The following is a 21,206-nucleotide window of genomic DNA, read 5'->3' as shown; positions in this document are numbered from 1 at the left end:
CATTTTTGCTTTCTGAGATAATATTCTCGACTTCCACACATTCTTCAACACTCCCAGAACTCTCGCCCCCTCCCCCACCCCCTGATTCACTTCCGCTTCCATGGTTCCATCCGCTGCCAGATCCACTCCCAGATATCTAAAACACTTTACTTCCTCCAGTTTTTCTCCATTCAAACTTACCTCCCAGTTGGCTTGTCCCTCAACCCTACTGTACCTAATAACCTTGCTCTTATTCACATTTACTCTCAGCTTTCTTCTTTCACACACTTTACCAAACTCAGTCACCAGCTTCTGCAGTTTCTCACACAAATCAGCCACCAGCGCTGTATCATTGGCAAACAACAACTGACTCACTTCCCAAGCTCTCTCATCCCCAACAGACTGCACACTTGCCCTTCTTTCCAAAACTCTTGCATTCACCTCTCTAATAACCCCACTATAAACAAACTAAACAACCATGGAGACATCACACACCCCTCCTGCAAATCTACATTCACCGAGAACCAATCAATTTCCTCTCTCCCTACATGTACACACGCCTTACATCCTCTCTATAAAAACTTTTCACTGCTTCTAACAACTTAATACCTTTCACAGAGCATCTCTATCAACTCTATCATATGCCTTCTCCAGATCCATAAATGCTACATACAAATCCATTTGCTTTTCTAAGTATTTCTCACATACATTCTTCAAAGCAAACACCTGATCCACACATCCACCACCACTTCTGAAACCGCACTGCTCTTCCCCAATCTGATGCTCTTTACATGCCTTCACCCTCTCAATCAATACCCTCCCATACAATTTCCCAGGAACACTCAACAAACTTATACCTCTGTAATTTGAGCACTCACTATTATTAGTGTGTAATAAAGTAAACTCTGGATTGATATGGGTAAAACTGGAAGTAGATGGAGAGATGGGTGATTATTGGCACTTATCCACCTGATCATGAGAAGAAAGATCATGGGAGGTAGGTGTTTTGGGAGCAGATGAGTGAGTGTGTTAGCAGCTTTGATGCACGAGACTAGGTTTTACTGATGGGTGATATGAATGCAAAGGTGAGTAATATGGCAGTGGAGGGTATAATTGGTGTACATGGGGTGTTCAGTGTTGTAAATGGAAATGGTGAAGAGCTTGTAGATTTATGTGCTGAAAAAGGACTGGTTTGGATGTTAATGTGCTGAGAGGGGCAACTGGAGGAATGTCTGATCATTATCTTGTGGAGGTGAAGGTGAAGATTTCTAGAGGTTCTCAGAAAAGAAGAGAGAATGTTGGGGTGAAGAGAGTAGTGAGAGTGAGCAAGCTTGGAAAGGAGACTTTTGTGAAGAAGTACCAGAAGAGGTTGTGTGCAGTATGGTAAAAGGTGAGAGAATATGATGAAAGGGGAATAGAGGAGGAATGGGGTCTACTTGGGGAAGCAGTGATGGCTTGTGTAAAAGATGCTCGTGACATTAGAAAGGTGGGAGGTGGGCAGATTAGAAAGGGTTGTGAGTAGTGGGATGAAGAAGTAAGATTATTAGTGAAAGAGAAGAGAGAGGCATTTGGACGATTTTTGCAGGAAATAGTGCAGATGACTAGGAGAAGTATAAAAGAAAGTGGCAGGAGGTTAAGAGAAAGGTGCAAGAGGTGAAAAGAGGGCAAATGAGAATTGGGGTGAGAGAGTATCATTAAATTTTAGGGAGAATAAAAAGATGTTTTGGAAGGAGGTAAATATAGTGTGTAAGATATGAGAACAAATGGGAATATCAGTTAAGGGGGGCAAATGGGGAGGTAAGAACAAGTAGTGGTGATGTGAGAAGATGGAGTGAGTATTTTGATGGTTTGCTGAATGTGTTTGATGATAGAGTGGCAGACATAGAGTGTTTCAGTCGAAGTGATGTGCGAAATGGGAGGGTCAGGAAGAATGGTTTGGTAAACAGAGAAGAGGTAGTGAAAGCTTTGCAGAAGATGAAAGCCAGCAAGGCAGCGGGTTTGGATGGCATTGCAGTGGAATTTATCAAAAAAAGGGGGTGACTGTGTTGTTGACTGGTTGGTGAGGATATTCAATGTATTTATGGTTCATGGTGAGGTGCCTAAGGATTGGCAGAATGCATGGATAGTGCCACTGTATAAAGGTAAAGGGAAAAAAGGTGAGTGTTCAAATTACAGAGGAATGAGTTCGTTGAGTATTCCTGGGAAATCATATGGGAGGGTATTGACTGAGAGGGTAAGGCATGTACAGAGCATCAGATTGGGGAAGAGCAGTGTGGCTTCAGAAGTGGTAGAGGATGTGTGGATCAGGTGTTTGCTTTGAAGAAAGTATGTGAGAAATACTTACAAAAACAAATGGATTTGTATGTGGCATTTATGGATCTGGAGAAGGCATATGATAGAGTTGATAGAGATGCTCTGTGGAAGGTATTAAGAGTACATGGTGTGAGAGGTAAGTTGCTAGAAGCAGTGAAAAGTTTTTATCGAGGATGTAAGGCATGTGTATGAGCAGGAAGAGAGGAAAGTGATTGGTTCTCAGTGAATGTCGGTTTGTGGTGGGGTGCATGATGCCTCCATGGTTGTTTAATTTGTTTGTTGATGGGGTTGTTAGGGAGGTGATGATACAGCACTGGTGCTGATTCGTGTGAGAAACTGCAGAAGCTGGTGACTGAGTTTGGTAAAGTGTGTGAAAGAAAGCTTAGAGTAAATGTGAATAACGGCAAGGTTATTAGGTACAGTTGGGTTGAGGGACAAGTCAATTGGGAGGTAAGTGTGAATGGAGAAAAACTGGAGGAAGTGAAGTGTTTCAGATATCTGGTAATGGATTTGGTAGTGGATGGAACCATGGAAGCAGAAGTGAGTCACAGGGTGGGGGAGGGGGCAAAGGTTCTGGGAGCATTGAAGAATGTGTGGAAGGCGAGAACGCTATCTCAGAGGGCAAAAATGGGTATGGTTGAAGGAATAGTGGTTCCAACAATGTTATATGGTTGCATGCGGTGGGCTAAAGATAGGGTTGTGCGGAAGAGGGCGGGTGTGTTGGATATGAAAAGTTCGAGGATAATATGTGGTGTGAGGTGGCTTGACCGAGTAAGTAATGAAAGTGTAAGAGAAATATGTGGTAATAAAAAGAATGTGGTTGAGAGAGCAGAAGAGGGTGTATTAAAATGGTTTGGTCACATGTAGAGAATGAGTGAGGAAAGAGCAACAAAGAGGATATATGTGTCAGAGGTGGAAGAAACGAGGGGAAGTGTGAGACCAAATTGGAGGTGGAAGGATGGAGTGAAAAAGATTTTGAGTGATCAGTGCCTGAATACACAGGATGGTGAAAGGCATGCAAGGAATAGAGTGAATTGGAATGATGTGGTATACCAGGGTCAACGTGCTGTCAATGGATTGAACCAAGAAATGTGAAGCATCTTGGGTAAACCATGGAAAGTTTAGTGGGGCCTGGATGTGGAAAGGGAGCTGTGGTTTTGGTGCATTACACATGACAGCTAGAGACTGAGCGTGAACAAATGTGGCCTTTGTCTTTTCCTAGTGCCACCTCGCATGCGCATAGGGGGAGGGGGGTGCCATTTCATGTTTGGCAGGGTGGCGACGGGAATGGATAAAAGCAGCAAGTATGAATATATACATATGTATATATGTATATGTCTGTGTATGTTACTTATTTATTCTATTTTGCTTTGTCGCTGTCTCCCGCATTAGCAAGGTAGCGCAAGGAAACAGACAAAAGAATGGCCCAACCCATCCACATACACAGTACATACATACACATCCACACACGCAAATATACATACCTATACATCTCAATGTACATATATATACACACACAGACATATACATGTATACACATGTACATAATTCATACTGTCTGCCTTCATCTATTCCCATCGCCACCTCGACCTACATGGAATAATAACTCCCTCCCCCTCATGTGTGCGAAGTAGCACTAGGAAAAGACAACTAAGGCCCCATTCATTCACACTCAGTCTCTAGCTGTCATGTAATAATGCACCGAAACCACAGCTCCCTTTCCACATCCATGACCCACACAACTTTCCATGGTTTACCCCAGATGCTTCACATGCCCTGGTTCAATCCACTGACAGCACGTCGACCCCGGTATACCACATTGTTCCAATTCACTCTATTCCTTGCACGCCTTTCACCCTCCTGCATGTTCAGGCCCCGATCACTCAAAATCTTTTTCACTCCATCATTCCACCTCCAATTTGGTCTCCCACTTCTCCTCATTCCCTCCACCCCTGACACATACATCCTCTTGGTCAATCTTTCCTCACTCATTCTCTCCATGTGACCAAACCATTTCAAAACACCCTCTTCTGCTCTCTCAACCATGCTCTTTTTATTTCCACACATCTCTCTTACCCTTACGTTACTGACTCAATCAAACCACCCCACACCACATATTGTCCTCAAACACCTCATTTCCAGCACATCCACCCTCCTGCGCACAACTCTATCCATAGCCCACGCCTCGCAACCATACAACATTGTTGGAACCACTATTCCTTCAAACATACCCATTTTTGCTTTCCGAGATAATGTTCTCGACTTCCAAACATTCTTCAAGGCTCCCAGAACTTTCGCCCCCTCCCCCACCCTATGGTTCACTTCCGCTTCCATGGTTCAATCCGTTGCCAGATCCACTCCCAGATATCTAAAACACTTCTCTTCCTCCAGTTTTTCTCCATTCAAACTTACCTCCCAACTGACTTGACCCTCAACCCTACAGTACCTAATAACCTTGCTCTTATTCACATTTACTCTTAACTTTCTTCTTTCATACACTTTACCAAACTCAGTCACCAGCTTTTGCAGTTTCTTACATGAATCAGCAACGAGCACTGTATCATCAGCGAACAAGAACTGACTCACTTCCCAAGCTCTCTCATCCACAACAGACTGCATACTTGCCCCTCTTTCCAAAACTCTTGCAGTCACCTCTCTAACAACTCCATCCATAAACAAATTAAACAACCATGAAGACATCACACACCCCTGCCGTAAACTTACATTCACTGAGAACCAATCACTTTCCTCTCTTCCTACACGTACACATGCCTTACATCCTCGATAAAAACTTTTCAATGCTTCTAACAACTTGCCTCCCACACCATATATTCTTAATATCTTCCACAGAGCATCTCTATCAACTCTATCATATGCCTTCTCCAGATCCATAAATGCTACATACAAATCCATTTGCTTTTCTAAGTATTCCTCACATACATTCTTCAAAGCAAACTTCTGATCCACACATCCTCTACCACTTCTGAAACCACACTGCTCTTTCCCCAGTCTGATGCTCTGTCCATGCCTTCACCCTCTCAATCAATACCCTCCCATATAATTTACCAGGAATACTCAACAAACTTATACCTCTGTAATTTGAGCACTCACTCTTATCCCCTTTGCCTTTGTACAATGGCACTATGCAAGCATTCTGCCAATCCTCAGGCACCTCACCATGAATCTTACATTCATTAAATAACCTTACCAACCAGTCAACAATACAGTCACCCGTATTTTAATAAACTCCACTGCAATACCATCCAAACCTGCTGCCTTGCCGGCTTTCATCTTCCGTAAAGCTATTACTACCTCTTCTCTATTTACCAAATCATTTTCCCTAACCCTCTCACTTTGCACATCACCTCGACCAAAACACCCTATATCTGCCACTCTATCATCAAACACATTCAACAAACCTTCAAAATACTCACTCTATCTCCTTCTCACATCACCACTACTTGTTATCACCTCCCCATTAGCCCCCTTCACTGAAGTTCCCATTTGCTCCCTTGTCTTACCCACTTTATTTATCTCCTTCCAAAGCATCTTTTTATTCTCCCTAAAATTTAATGATACTCTCTCATCCCAACTCTCATTTGCCCTCTTTTCACCTCTTGCACCTTTCTCTTGACCTCCTGCCTCTTTCTTTTATACATCTCCCACTCATTTGCATTTTTTCCTGCAAAAATCATCCAAATGCCTCTCTCTTCTCTTTCACTAATAATCTTACCTCTTCATCCCACCACTCACTACCCTTTCTAATCAACCCACCTCCCATGCTTCTCATGCCACAAGCATCTTTTGCGCAATCCATCACTGATTCCCTAAATACATCCCATTCCTCCCCCACTCCCCTTACCTCCTGTGTGTATGTATATTTATGTATACACTGAAATGTATAGTTATGTATAACTGCATGTGTGGGTGTGTATGTATATATATGTGTATGTGGGCAGGTTGAGCCATTCTTTTGTCTGTTTCTTTGCGCTACCTTGCTAGCACGGAAGACAAAGTATAATAAAATATAAATATAACAGAAATAAATATGTATATTTACATGTGTGCGTATATGTATATATTTGTGCATGTGAGTGGATGTGCCTTTCCTCATATGTTTCTTGGTGCTTTCTCACTTACATGGGAAACAGTGATCAAGAAAAAAAATTATCATTTTACTTTTTTGGGGATAAAATTTTTTTGGAATAATTGTAAGAACATAGTTAACATCATCATTACTATGTATGTTTACCGTATAGATGTCTAGCTCAAGGGAAGGGAGGCACCTGCTCCAGTTCCCTTCCCTCTATATACTTCCTTTGTTATACTCCTTTAAATTTTCATTCATTTTTTCCCAAAACCTCTCACCTGCTTTCCTTTTATCTATACACACCATCCTTTTAATTCTTCTATTCAGAACTTCATATTCTTCAATCTTTGCTCTCCATCAATCATTACTTTCTATGAGATTCAGGTTCCTCTGAAATATATTTTTTTCTTCTTTTTAAAATGAGAACAAATTTAATTGTATAATAAATGTGAAAATGGTTTACTTAAACCTTTTCTAAAATACAGAATTTGTCAATGCTTACCCTTCTCTGCCTTAGGAGTCTGATCAGGATTAAGACCATTCTCTGTCTCTAGAGAGCGAGGACGAGTTAAGGACTCAGATGTGGACAAAGAGCGCTGGTATGATGATGCTCCATCAGAGAGTGACCTGTTCATTTAAATTCAATTAAGTTTAATACTTTAAAGATTAGTATATATATAATATATATATATATATATATATATATATATATATATATATATATATATATATATATATATATTAATTATTTATTTATTTTGCTTTGTCGCTATCTCCCGCGTTTGCGAGGTAGCGCAAGGGAACAGACGAAAGAAATGGCCCAACCCACCTCCATACACATGTACATACATACACGTCCACACACGCAAATATACATACCTATACATCTCAATGTACACAAATATATACACACACAGACATATACATATATACACATGTACATAATTCATACTGTCTGCCTTTATTTATTCCCATCGCCACCTCGCCACAAATGGAATAACTTCCCCCTCCCCCCTCATGTGTGCGAGGTAGTGCTAGGAAAAGACAACAAAGGCCCCATTCATTCACACTCAGTCTCTAGCTGTCATGTAATAATGCCCGAAACCACAGCTTCCTTTCCACATCCACGCCCCACACAACTTTCCATGGTTTACCCCAGACGCTTCACATGCCCTGATTCAATCCATTGACAGCACGTCGACCCCAGTATACCACACCGATCCAATTCACTCTATTCCTTGCCCGCCTTTCACCCTCCTGCATGTTCAGGCCCCGATCACTCAAAATCTTTTTCACTCCATCTTTCCACCTCCAATTTGGTCTCCCACTTCTCCTCGTTCCCTCCACCTCCGACACATATATTCTCTTGGTCAATCTTTCCTCACTCATTCTTTCCATGTGCCCAAACCATTTCAAAACACCCTCTTCTGCTCTCTCAACCACACTCTTTTTATTTCCACACATCTCTCTTACCCTTACATTACTTACTCGATCAAACCACCTCACACCACATACTGTCCTCAAACATCTCATTTCCAGCACATCCACCCTCCTGCACACAACTCTATCCATAGCCCATGCCTCGCAACCATACAACAGTGTTGGAACCACTATTCCTTCAAACATACCCATTTTTGCTTTCCGAGATAATGTTCTCGACTTCCAAACATTCTTCAAAGCTCCCTGGATTTTCGCCCCCTCCCCCACCCTCTGATTCACTTCCGCTTCCATGGTTCCATCCGCTGCCAGATCCACTCCCAGATATCTAAAACACTTCACTTCCTCCAGTTTTTCTCCATTCAAACTTACCTCCCAACTGACTTGACCCTCAACCCTACTGTACCTAATAACCTTGCTCTTATTCACATTTACTCTTAACTTTCTTCTTTCACACACTTTACCAAACTCAGTCACCAGCTTCTGCAGTTTCTAACATGAATCAGCCACCAGCGCTGTATCATCAGCAAACAACAACTGACTCACTGACTCACTTCCCAAGCTCTCTCATCCACAACAGACTGCATACTTGTCCCTCTTTCCAAAACTCTTGCATTCACCTCCCTAACAACCCCATCCATAAACAAATTAAACAACCATGGAGACATCACACACCCCTGCCGCAAACCTACACTCACTGAGAACCAATCACTTTCCTCTCTTCCTACACGTACACATGCCTTACATCCTCGATAAAAACTTTTCAATGCTTCTAACAACTTGCCTCCCACACCATATATTCTTAATACCTTCCACAGAGCATCTCTATCAACTCTATCATATACCTTCTCCAGATCCATAATTGCTACATACAAATCCATTTGCTTATCTAAGTATTTCTCACATACATTCTTCAAAGCAAACACCTGATCCACACATCCTCTACCCCTTCTGAAACCACACTGCTCTTCCCCAATCTGATGCTCTGTACATGCCTTCACCCTCTCAATCAATACCCTCCCATATAATTTACCAGGAATACTCAACAAACTTATACCTCTGTAATTTGAGCACTCACTCTTATCCCATTTGCCTTTGTACAACGGCACTATGCACGCATTCCGCCAATCCTCAGGCACCTCACCAGGAATCATACATACATTAAATAACCTTACCAACCAGTCAACAATACAGTCACCCCCTTTTTTAATAAATTCCACTGCAATACCATCCAAACCTGCTGCCTTGCCGGCTTTCATCTTCCGCAAAGCTTTTACCACCTCTTCTCTGTTTACCAAATCATTTTCCCTAACCCTCTGACTTTGCACACCACCTCGACCAAAACACCCTATATCTGCCACTCTATCATCAAACACATTCAACAGACCTTCAAAATACTCACTCCATCTCCTTCTCACATCACCACTACTTGTTATCTCCTCCCCATTAGCCCCCTTCATTGAAGTTCCCATTTGCTCCCTTGTCTTACGCACTTAATTTACCTCCTTCCAGAACATCTTTTTATACTCCCTAAAATCTAATGATACTCTCTCACCCCAACTCTCATTTGCCCTCTTTTTCACCTCTTGCACCTTTCTCTTGACCTCCTGCCTCTTTATATATATATTTTTATTTATTTATTTATTATACTTTGTCGCTGTCTCCCGCGTTTGCGAGGTAGCGCAAGGAAACAGACGAAAGAAATGGCCCAACCCCCCCCCCATACACATGTATATACATACGTCCACACACGCAAATATACATACCTACACAGCTTTCCATGGCTTACCCCAGACGCTTCACATGCCTTGATTCAATCCACTGACAGCACCTCAACCCCGATATACCACATCGCTCCAATTCACTCTATTCCTTGCCCTCCTTTCACCCTCCTGCATGTTCAGGCCCCGATTACGCAAAATCTTTTTCACTCCATCTTTCCACCTCCAATTTGGTCTCCCTCTTCTCCTCGTTCCCTCCACCTCCGACACATATATCCTCTTGGTCAATCTTTCCTCACTCATCCTCTCCATGTGCCCAAACCACTTCAAAACACCCTCTTCTGCTCTCTCAACCACGCTCTTTTTATTTCCACACATCTCTCTTACCCTTACGTTACTCACTCGATCAAACCACCTCACACCACACATTGTCCTCAAACATCTCATTTCCAGCACATCCATCCTCCTGCGCACAACTCTATCCATAGCCCACGCCTCGCAACCATACAACATTGTTGGAACCACTATTCCTTCAAACATACCCATTTTTGCTTTCCGAGATAATGTTCTCGACTTCCACACATTCTTCAAGGCCCCCAGAATTTTCGCCCCCTCCCCCACCCTATGATCCACTTCCGCTTCCATGGTTCCATCCGCTGCCAGATCCACTCCCAGATATCTAAAACACTTCACTTCCTCCAGTTTTTCTCCATTCAAACTCACCTCCCAATTGACTTGACCCTCAACCCTACTGTACCTAATAACCTTGCTCTTATTCACATTTACTCTTAACTTTCTTCTTCCACACACTTTACCAAACTCAGTCACCAGCTTCTGCAGTTTCTCACATGAATCAGCCACCAGCGCTGTATCATCAGCGAACAACAACTGACTCACTTCCCAAGCTCTCTCATCCCCAACAGACTTCATACTTGCCCCTCTTTCCAAAACTCTTGCATTTACCTCCCTAACAACCCCATCCATAAACAAATTAAACAACCATGGAGACATGACACACCCCTGCCGCAAACCTACATTCACTGAGAACCAATCACTTTCCTCTCTTCCTAGATATATATATATATATATATATATATATATATATATATATATATATATATATATATATATATATATATAAAAGATTGAATGGAAAAAACTGGAGGAAGTAAAGTGTTTTAGATATCTGGGAGTGGATCTGGCAGCGGATGGAACCATGGAAGCGGAAGTGAATCATAGGGTGGGGGAGGGGGCGAAAATCCTGGGAGCCTTGAAGAATGTGTGGAAGTCAAGAACATTATCTCGGAAAGCAAAAATGGGTATGTTTGAAGGAATAGTGGTTCCAACAATGTTGTATGGTTGCGAGGCGTGGGCTATGGATAGAGTTGTGCGCAGAAGGGTGGATGTGCTGGAAATGAGATGTTTGAGGACAATGTGTGGTTTGAGGTGGTTTGATCGAGTAAGTAATGTAAGGGTAAGAGAGATGTGTGGAAATAAAAAGAGCGTGGTTGAGAGAGCAGAAGAGGGTGTTTTGAAATGGTTTGGGCCCATGGAGAGAATGAGTGAAGAAAGATTGACCAAGAGGATATATGTGTCGGAGGTGGAGGGAACAGGGAGAAGTGGGAGACCAAATTGGAGGTGAAAAGATAGAGTGAAAAAGATTATGAGTGATCGGGGCCTGAACATGCAGGAGGGTGAAAGGCGGGCAAGGAATATAGTGAATTGGATCGATGTGGTATACCGGGGTTGACGTGCTGTCAGTGAATTGAATCAGGGCATGTGAAGCATCTGGGGTAAACCATGGAAAGTTGTGTGGGGCCTGGATGTGGAAAGGGAGATGTGGTTTCGGGCATTATTGCATGACAGCTAGAGACTGAGTGTGAACGAATGGGGCCTTTGTTATCTTTTCCTAGGGCTACCTCGCACACATGAGGGGGGAGGGGGGATGGTATTCCATGTGTGGCGTGGTGGTGATGGGAATGAATAAAGGCAGACAGTGTGAATTGTGTGTATGGGTATATATGTATGTGTCTGTGCGTGTATATATATGTGTACATTGAGATGTATAGGTATGTATATTTGTGTGTGTGGACGTGTATGTATATACATGTGTATGGGGGTGGGTTGGGCCATTTCTTTCGTCTGTTTCCTTGCGCTACCTCGCAAACGCGGGAGACAGCGACAAAGCAAAATAAATATATATAAATAAAATATATATAAAATATATGTACAGATGTATTTCTCCAACTCTCTTCAATCCCTTTCTATACAACCTCATTTAACCTCCTGCAAGCCTTAACATGTGGATCCACTCATGAGCAGATGAACTCACAGTCACATCACAATAGACTAACACCACAGTAGCAAATCAAACATGTAGTATTACATTACACAACTGGAACAATTCCTCACCAAGAACAGATTGTCTGCATCTCCACAGAAGTCTTCCATCACTCTCTTAACTCTACATGAATCCTGCTCACACCCTCCGGTAACCTCAAATGAACAGTCACTCCCACTGAACAAAACATTAATTATTCTACATTCACTTATGTCACACACATGACATTCACTCCCCAAATTAACAACACCAAAACGAAAGCAACTCACAAACTAAATGCCCTCAGAACGATAAATTGGTACCACATTTGGGAAAAAACATCTACAAACAGTTCACCTGTTCTACTTTAAACTATGCAAATTTAACAAATCTGCAAACCACACACTGTACTCACAACAATCACTGACTGCCTAGCAACCACACACATACAACACCATAACATGCTCTTCACTCAATTCTATGCAACAGTCCTAGATTACTTCAACCCTGCCTCATACTTCAGGACACTCTTCTCACAAATCCCTCACCCCCCTACAAATATAACACTGAACTAACCTGACAAGCATTAAACAAACAACTTCCTAACTCAAAGTGCAACATGCCAGATATACACATCAGAAACCACACTCCAAGACATACACAAGTCACACTTTCCTATGTATGCTCTGGACATCAACTCATCTTAAAAACACAACAAACACCATTTCAACATATCTCAAGAACCTTCATTCCCATGATGCAAGTACCATAAAAGGGACACTGAGCACTTTCTACTCAATTTTCTTGCACTCTCTGCACACACTACATCACCTACCATAAACTTATATCAGCTCATTTTGAGGATATTTTGTGAGAACATACCTGAAAATGAGATTGGACAGTCACATAAATAAACTTCTAGAACTCCTACTTTCAAATCCATTTTCCTTCTGCCTGCCTGGAAAGACTGTCTCCAGAACTCTTTATGCCATCAAGTAGCCTCTTACACCTTTGTGTACTACTGGCATGCATGGTCTTTTTGGTCAGTTTATTACAATCATCCACTAACCTTACAATAAAACCAGTACTTCTTAATATCCTTTTGAACTATAATTTTGCTTATCTTCTTTTTATGGCCACTGGGTACTCTGGTGCTGCACTGTTTGAGGAACTGTTATTGTCAATATCATCCAGATGTTTTAGAAACTTAAAGATTGTTATAAGGTCCCCCTTTCTTTCCTCACCACTGTGGTAGGTACCTCCATAGCCCAGCCTCTCTCACTGTTGCTCAGTGCTCTTAATTCAGGCACCATCTTAACTTCTCTTCTTTGTTACCTCTTAATCAAATATATGTAATTACCTAATTGTACTGTAACAGAAGGGAGTTTTACACTGATTGGGCCTTATCTCTAGAACATTCACTATCAACAAGTTTCTTAAATCTATGTATGCTGTCTACTTTAATCATGTCCTCAGTCATTCTATTCCACTCATTCACCACTCTTACACAATAAGACTGAAGTACCTACACACAAAATTTGGGGCCTCTATGTGCTACAGTTCAGCAAAAGAGTAACAAACATAAGAATGCACAAATAATTGAAGTTATCATAAAGATGATAGCTTAAACCCTTCTCCAGATTCTTAAGAATCATCATCAAAATTTGAGGCCTATGGGTGCTAGGGATCAGCCAGGAAAAGGTAACAAGAATGCACAAATGTACAATTACTTGAAAAATGGCCTTCAAAGTTTGCCCACACTCCAAAGTACCTACATCCAAAATCTGGGGGCCTTTCAGTGTTATGAATTCAGCTGTGACAACAACATACAAAAATACTTGAAAACATTATGTAGGTATTTTGACTGGCCTCACAAGAGCTTCAGCACACACCCTTAGCACACAAGGGGAGACCTCAATGGCCTCTAGTTGTTTTAATAGCCTGATACAGTACACTATTTCTGTCAGTTCCTGTCTATGACTTGGTGAGTGCTCCACATTCATTTTAATTATTTCTAATAGTACTGGTATAATATCTCTGTGTGTATTTCCTAATGTTCTAATACATGCTAACTATTTGTAGTATTTCTGTACTTACGCCTCAAAACCTGCCAAATACCTCCCAGAATTCCCAACCAGAAACACAACTCCCCCTTTACCCTTTCACTGAAGCAGTAGTAATAACCAGGGAAACCTTGTGATGGGATATTCTCACACATTCTGAAAAATATCTCCTGAAGTTTATCATCATGATTAACTAAAATGTTATTTTCTTGATAAAATGATATACAACTCAAGGATTTACATCTGCACTGTGTCCTTTAATTCATGCTGCTCTATTATTATGCATCCAGGAGTACTTTCAGGCATACACAGTGAAATTTACATTTTTCAAACTTGACTCCCCCTTTACCCTTTCACTGAAGCAGTAGTAATAACCAGGGAAACTTTGTGATGGGATATTCTCACACATTCTGAATTATATCTCCTTAAGTTTATCATTATTATTAGCTAAAATGTTATTTTCTAGATAAAATGATATACAACTCAACGATTTACATCTGCATTGTGTCCTTTAATTCATGCTGCTCTATTGTTATGCATCCAGGAGTACTTTCAGGCATACACAGTGAAATTTACATTTTTCAAACTTGACTGCTGTTTCCTGCATTAATGAGAAAGTGCCTTGATCAGACAAAGAATGATCTCATCCAGTCATATCCATTCTCTGTCATGTATAATACACCAAAACCACAACTCCCTATCCACAACCAGGCTTCACAAAACTCTCTTCAGGGTTTACCCTGCATGTTTCACATGCACTAGTTCAGTCCACTGACAGCACATCAAACCCAGTACAACCCATCATTCCAATTCACTCTATCACATGCATGACTTTCACCCTCCTGGATGTTCAGGCCCAAATCGCTCAAGATCTTTTCACTCCATCTTTCCATCTCCAATATGGTCTCCCTGTTCCCTCCACTTTTGATACATATATCCTCTTCATCAACCTTACCTAACTCATTCTCTCCATGTGTCCAAAACATTTCAGCACCCTTTTTAGCTCTCTCAACCACACTCTTTTTATGACCACACACCTCACTTACCCTTTCATTACATAATCAAAACAACTCATACAACATAATGTTCTAAAACATTTCATTTCCAACACATCCATTCTCCTCCACACAGCCTCATCTATAGCCCAAGCCTTGCATCCACACATCATTGCTAGGACTACTATTCCTTCAGACATACCCATTTTTGCCCCCAGACAACATTCTCTCTTTCCACACATTCTTCAGCACTCCAAAAATCATAAGGTATCTTTCTTAATGTTTCTGTCACAAATGAATAAATCTATCATCCTGTACAAGTACCAGCTTCAAAAATGATTACTTAACATGAAAGTGCAGATTTCACTTAAGTTTCCTTGACATCTCCATGCATACTGACATAGTCTGGAAAAATTTTAGACTGTAGTCTCTGGAAACAATGCATAAAATGCCACTACAAGCAATAATAGCTATATCTTTATATGCCCTAGAAGTGGTGAAAAAAATACCAAGGCATATTTGACTAAACATATCAGCAACCTCATCCTTTTGTCCCAGACGGACTCTAACATCTGAGCTAATTTGATAAGAAGGTGGGTTTTACTTTGACCATCTAAGAAACCCAAAATTAGGGGAGAATGCTTTCAGAATACCAGTGGAGCTCGTCTAGCACTTTTGTTCACCATTACTTAATATTAGTTCTGCTGGGTACTCATTTGGTAGGCTCTTCAGGGTCTGCTAGATACACTCTTCCGAACCTTTTGCCCACTATCTAATTTCTAACGTCATTCTGAGAATTTCCTATCACCCTGCATTTGTTTATGTTCTTATTTCTCTTGCCTACCAGCCAAATCCTGTAGGGATATATTTTTCTTTTTTCTTTTAAACTATTCGCCATTTCCCGCATTAGCAAGGTAGCGTTAAGAACAGAGGACTGGGCCTTTTTTGGAATATCCTCACCTGGCCCCCTCTGTTCCTTCTTTTGGAAAATTAAAAAAAAAAACCGAGAGGGGAGGATTTCCAGCCCCCCGCTCCCTCCCCTTTTAGTCGCCTTCTATGACACGCAGGGAATACATGGGAAGTATTCTTAATCCCCTATCCCCAGGGATAAGGGATATATATATATATATATATATATATATATATATATATATATATATATATATATATATATATATATATATATATATATATATTTTCTTTCTTTTCTTTCAAACTATTCGCCATTTCCCGCATTAGCAAGGTAGCGTTAAAAACAGAGGACTGGGCCTCTCAGGGAGTATCCTCACCTGGCCTCGTTCTCTGTTCTTTCTTTTGGAAAATCAAAAAAAAATGAGAGGGGAGGATTTCCAGCCCCCTGCTCCCTCTCCTTTTAGTCACCTTCTACGACACGCAGGGAATATGTGGGAAGTATTCTTTCTCCCCTATCCCCATATATATATATATATATATATATACATATATATATATATATATATATATATATATATATATATATATATATATATATATATATATATATATATATATTTCTTTCTTTTCTTTCAAACTATTCGCCATTTCCCGCATTAGCGAGGTAGCGTTAAGAACAGAGGACTGAGCCTTTGAGGGACTACCCTCACCTGGCCCAATTCTCTGTTCCTTCTTTTGGAAAATTAAAAAAAAAACGAGAGGGGATGATTTCCAGCCCCCCCGCTCCCTCCCCTTTTAGTCGCCTTCTACGACACGCAGGGAATACGTGGGAAGTATTCTTGCTCCCCTATCCCCAGGGATATATATATATATATATATATATATATATATATATATATATATATATATATATATATATATATATATATATATATTCTTTTTCTTTCAAACTATTCGCCATTTCCCGCATTAGCGAGATAGCGTTAAGAACAGATGACTGGGCCTTTGAGGGACTACCCTCACCTGGCCCAATTCTCTGTTCCTTCTTTTGGAAAAAAAAAAAAAAAAAAAAATATATATATATATATATATATATATATATATATATATATATATATATATATATATATATATATATATATATTTTTATTATACTTTTATTATACTTTGTCGCTGTCTCCCGCGTTTGCGAGGTAGCGCAAGGAAACAGACGAAAGAAATGGCCCAACCCCCCCCCATACACATGTATATACATACGTCCACACACGCAAATATACATACCTACACAGCTTTCCATGGTTTACCCCAGACGCTTCACATGCCTTGATTCAATCCACTGACAGCACGTCAACCCCGGTATACCACATCGCTCCAATTCACTCTATTCCTTGCCCTCCTTTCACCCTCCTGCATGTTCAGGCCCCGATTACACAAAATCTTTTTCACTCCATCTTTCCACCTCCAATTTGGTCTCCCTCTTCTCCTCGTTCCCTCCACCTCCGACACATATATCCTCTTGGTCAATCTTTCCTCACTCATTCTCTCCATGTGCCCAAACCACTTCAAAACACCCTCTTCTGCTCTCTCAACCACGCTCTTTTTATTTCCACACATCTCTCTTACCCTTACGTTACTCACTCGATCAAACCACCTCACACCACACATTGTCCTCAAACATCTCATTTCCAGCACATCCATCCTCCTTCGCACAACTCTATCCATAGCCCACGCCTCGCAACCATACAACATTGTTGGAACCACTATTCCTTCAAGCATACCCATTTTTGCTTTCCGAGATAATGTTCTCAACTTCCACACATTCTTCAAGGCCCCCAGAATTTTCGCCCCCTCCCCCACCCTATGATCCACTTCCGCTTCCATGGTTCCATCCGCTGCTAGATCCACTCCCAGATATCTAAAACACTTCACTTCCTCCAGTCTTTCTCCATTCAAACTCACCTCCCAATTGACTTGACCCTCAACCCTACTGTACCTAATAACCTTGCTCTTATTCACATTTATTCTTAACTTTCTTCTTCCACACACTTTACCAAACTCAGTCACCAGCTTCTGCAGTTTCTCACATGAATCAGCCACCAGCGCTGTATCATCAGCGAACAACAACTGACTCACTTCCCAAGCTCTCTCATCCCCAACAGACTTCATACTTGCCCCTCTTTCCAAAACTCTTGCATTTACCTCCCTAACAACCCCATCCATAAACAAATTAAACAACCATGGAGACATCACACACCCCTGCCGCAAACCTACATTCACTGAGAACCAATCACTTTCCTCTCTTCCTACACGTACACATGCCTTACATCCTCGATAAAACCTTTTCACTGCTTCTAACAACTTTCCTCCCACACCATATATTCTTAATACCTTCCACAGAGCATCTCTATCAACTCTATCATATGCCTTCTCCAGATCCATAAATGCTACATACAAGTATCATTAAATTTTAGGGAGAAAAAAAAAAAAGATGTTCTGGAAGGAGGTAAATAAAGTTCGTAAGACAAGGGAGCAAATGGGAACTTCAGTGAAGGGCGCAAATGGAGAGGTGATAACAAGTAGTGGTGATGTGAGAAGGAGATGGAGTGAGTATTTTGAAGGTTTGTTGAATGTGTTTGATGATAGAGTGGCAGATATAGGGTGTTTTGGTCGATGTGGTGTGCAAAGTGCAAGGGTTAGGGAAAATGATTTGGTAAACAGAGAAGAGGTAGTAAAAGCTTTGCGGAAGATGAAAGCCGGCAAGGCAGCAGGTTTGGATGGTATTGCAGTGGAATTTATTAAAAAAGGGGGTGACTGTATTGTTGACTGGTTGGTAAGGTTATTTAATGTATGTATGACTCATGGTGAGGTGCCTGAGGATTGGCGGAATGCGTGCATAGTGCCATTGTACAAAGGCAAAGGGGATAAGAGTGAGTGTTCAAATTACAGAGGTATAAGTTTGTTGAGTATTCCTGGCAAATTACAGAGGTATAAGTTTGTTGAGTATTCCTGGCAAATTGTATGGGAGGGAATTGATTGAGAGGGTGAAGGCATGTACAGAGCATCAGATTGGGGAAGAGCAGTGTGGTTTCAGAAGTGGTAGAGGATGTGTGGATCAGGTGTTTGTTTTGAAGAATGTATGTGAGAAATACTTAGAAAAGCAAATGGATTTGTATGTAGCATTTATGGATCTGGAGAAGGCATATGATAGAGTTGATAGAGATGCTCTGTGGAAGGTATTAAGAATATATGGTGTGGGAGGCAAGTTGTTAGAAGCAGTGAAAAGGTTTTATCGAGGATGTAAGGCATGTGTACGTGTAGGAAGAGAGGAAAGTGATTGGTTCTCAGTGAATGTAGGTTTGCGGCAGGGGTGTGTCATGTCTCCATGGTTGTTTAATTTGTTTATGGATGGGGTTGTTAGGGAGGTGAATGCAAGAGTTTTGGAAAGAGGGGCAAGGATGAAGTCTGTTGGGGATGAGAGAGCTTGGGAAGTGAGTCAGTTGTTGTTCGCTGATGATACAGCGCTGGTGGCTGATTCATGTGAGAAACTGCAGAAGCTGGTGACTGAGTTTGGTAAAATGTGTGAAAGAAGAAAGTTAAGAGTAAATGTGAATAAGAGGAAGGTTATTAGGTACAGTACGGTTGAGGGTCAAGTCAATTGGGAGGTGAGTTTGAATGGAGAAAAACTGGAGGAAGTGAAGTGTTTTAGATATCTGGGAGTGGATCTGGCAGCGGATGGAACCATGGAAGCGGAAGTGGATCATAGGGTGGGGGAGGGGGCGAAAATTCTGGGAGCCTTGAAGAATGTGTGGAAGTCGAGAACATTATCTCGGAAAGCAAAAATGGGTATGTTTGAAGGAATAGTGGTTCCAACAATGTTGTATGGTTGCGAGGCGTGGACTGTGGATAGAGTTGTGCGCAGGAGGATGGATGTGCTGGAAATGAGATGTTTGAGGACAATGTGTGGTGTGAGGTGGTTTGATCGAGTAAGTAACGTAAGGGTAAGAGAGATGTGTGGAAATAATAAGAGCGTGGTTGAGAGAGCAGAAGAGGGTGTTTTGAAATGGTTTGGTCACATGGAGAGAATGAGTGAGGAAAGATTACCAAGAGGATATATGTGTCGGAGGTGGAGGGAACGAGGAGAAGAGGGAGACCAAATTGGAGGTGGAAAGATGGAGTGAAAAAGATTTTGTGTGATCGGGGCCTGAACATGCAGGAGGGTGAAAGGAGGGCAAGGAATAGAGTGAATTGGAGCGATGTGGTATACCGGAGTTGACATGCTGTCAGTGGATTGAATCAAGGCATGTGAAGCGTCTGGGGTAAACCATGGAAAGCTGTGTAGGTATGTATATTTGCGTGTGTGGACGTATGTATATACATGTGTATGGGGGTGGGTTGGGCCATTTCTTTCGTCTGTTTCCTTGCGCTACCTCGCAAATGCGGGAGACAGCGACAAAGCAAAAATCAGTGATGGATTGCGCAAAAGATGCTTGTGGCATGAGAAGAGTGGGAGGTGGGTTGATTAGAAAGGGTAGTGAGTGGTGGGATGAAGAAGTAAGAGTATTAGTGAAAGAGAAGAGAGAGGCATTTGGACGATTTTTGCAGGGAAAAAATGCAATTGAGTGGGAGATGTATAAAAGAAAGAGACAGGAGGTCAAGAGAAAGGTGCAAGAGGTGAAAAAAAGGGCAAATGAGAGGTGGGGTGAGAGACTATCATTAAATTTTAGGGAGAATAAAAAGATGTTCTGGAAGGAGGTAAATAAAAAGCGTAAGACAAGGGAGCAAATGGGAACTTCAGTGAAGGGCGCAAATGGGGAGGTGATAACAAGTAGTGGTGATGTGAGAAGGAGATGGAGTGAGTATTTTGAAGGTCTGTTGAATGTGTTTGATGATAGAGTGGCAGATATAGGGTGTTTTGGTCGAGGTGGTGTGCAAAGTGAGAGGGTTAGGGAAAATGATTTGGTAAACAGAGAAGAGGTAGTAAAAGCTTTGTGGAAGATGAAAGCCAGCAAGGCAGCAGGTTTGGATGGTATTGCAGTGGAATTTATTAAAAAAGGGGGTGACTGTATTGTTGACTGGTTGGTAAGGTTATTTAATGTATGTATGACTCATGGTGAGGTGCCTGAGGATTGGTGGAATGCGTGCATAGTGCCATTGTACAAAGGCAAAGGGGATAAGAGTGAGTGCTCAAATTACAGAGGTATAAGTTTGTTGAGTATTCCTGGTAAATTATATGGGAGGGTATTGATTGAGAGGGTGAAGGCATGTACAGAGCATCAGATTGGGGAAGAGCAGTGTGGTTTCAGAAGTGGTAGAGGATGTGTGGATCAGGTGTTTGCTTTGAAGAATGTATGTGAGAAATACTTAGAAAAGCAAATG

At 41.4% G+C, this 21,206-nt stretch overlaps 1 protein-coding gene across 1 annotated transcript in view; it reads right to left on the bottom strand.

Moving 5' to 3' along the window:
- Nucleotides 1-21,206, bottom strand: part of LOC139754592 (inositol hexakisphosphate and diphosphoinositol-pentakisphosphate kinase-like) — a 264,046-nt gene that overhangs the window by 125,786 nt on the left and 117,054 nt on the right. The window contains exon 11 of the mRNA XM_071671998.1: nucleotides 6,885-7,009. Within this exon, the coding sequence (XP_071528099.1) occupies nucleotides 6,885-7,009 (125 nt within the window). The remainder of the gene's footprint in view (nucleotides 1-6,884; nucleotides 7,010-21,206) is intronic.

The sequence above is a fragment of the Panulirus ornatus genome, chromosome 17, assembly GCF_036320965.1.
Source record: "Panulirus ornatus isolate Po-2019 chromosome 17, ASM3632096v1, whole genome shotgun sequence".
Taxonomy (NCBI): Eukaryota; Metazoa; Arthropoda; class Malacostraca; order Decapoda; family Palinuridae; genus Panulirus; species Panulirus ornatus.
Note: the sequence above shows the minus strand (reverse complement) of the source record. Positions and strands in the feature narration are given on the sequence as shown.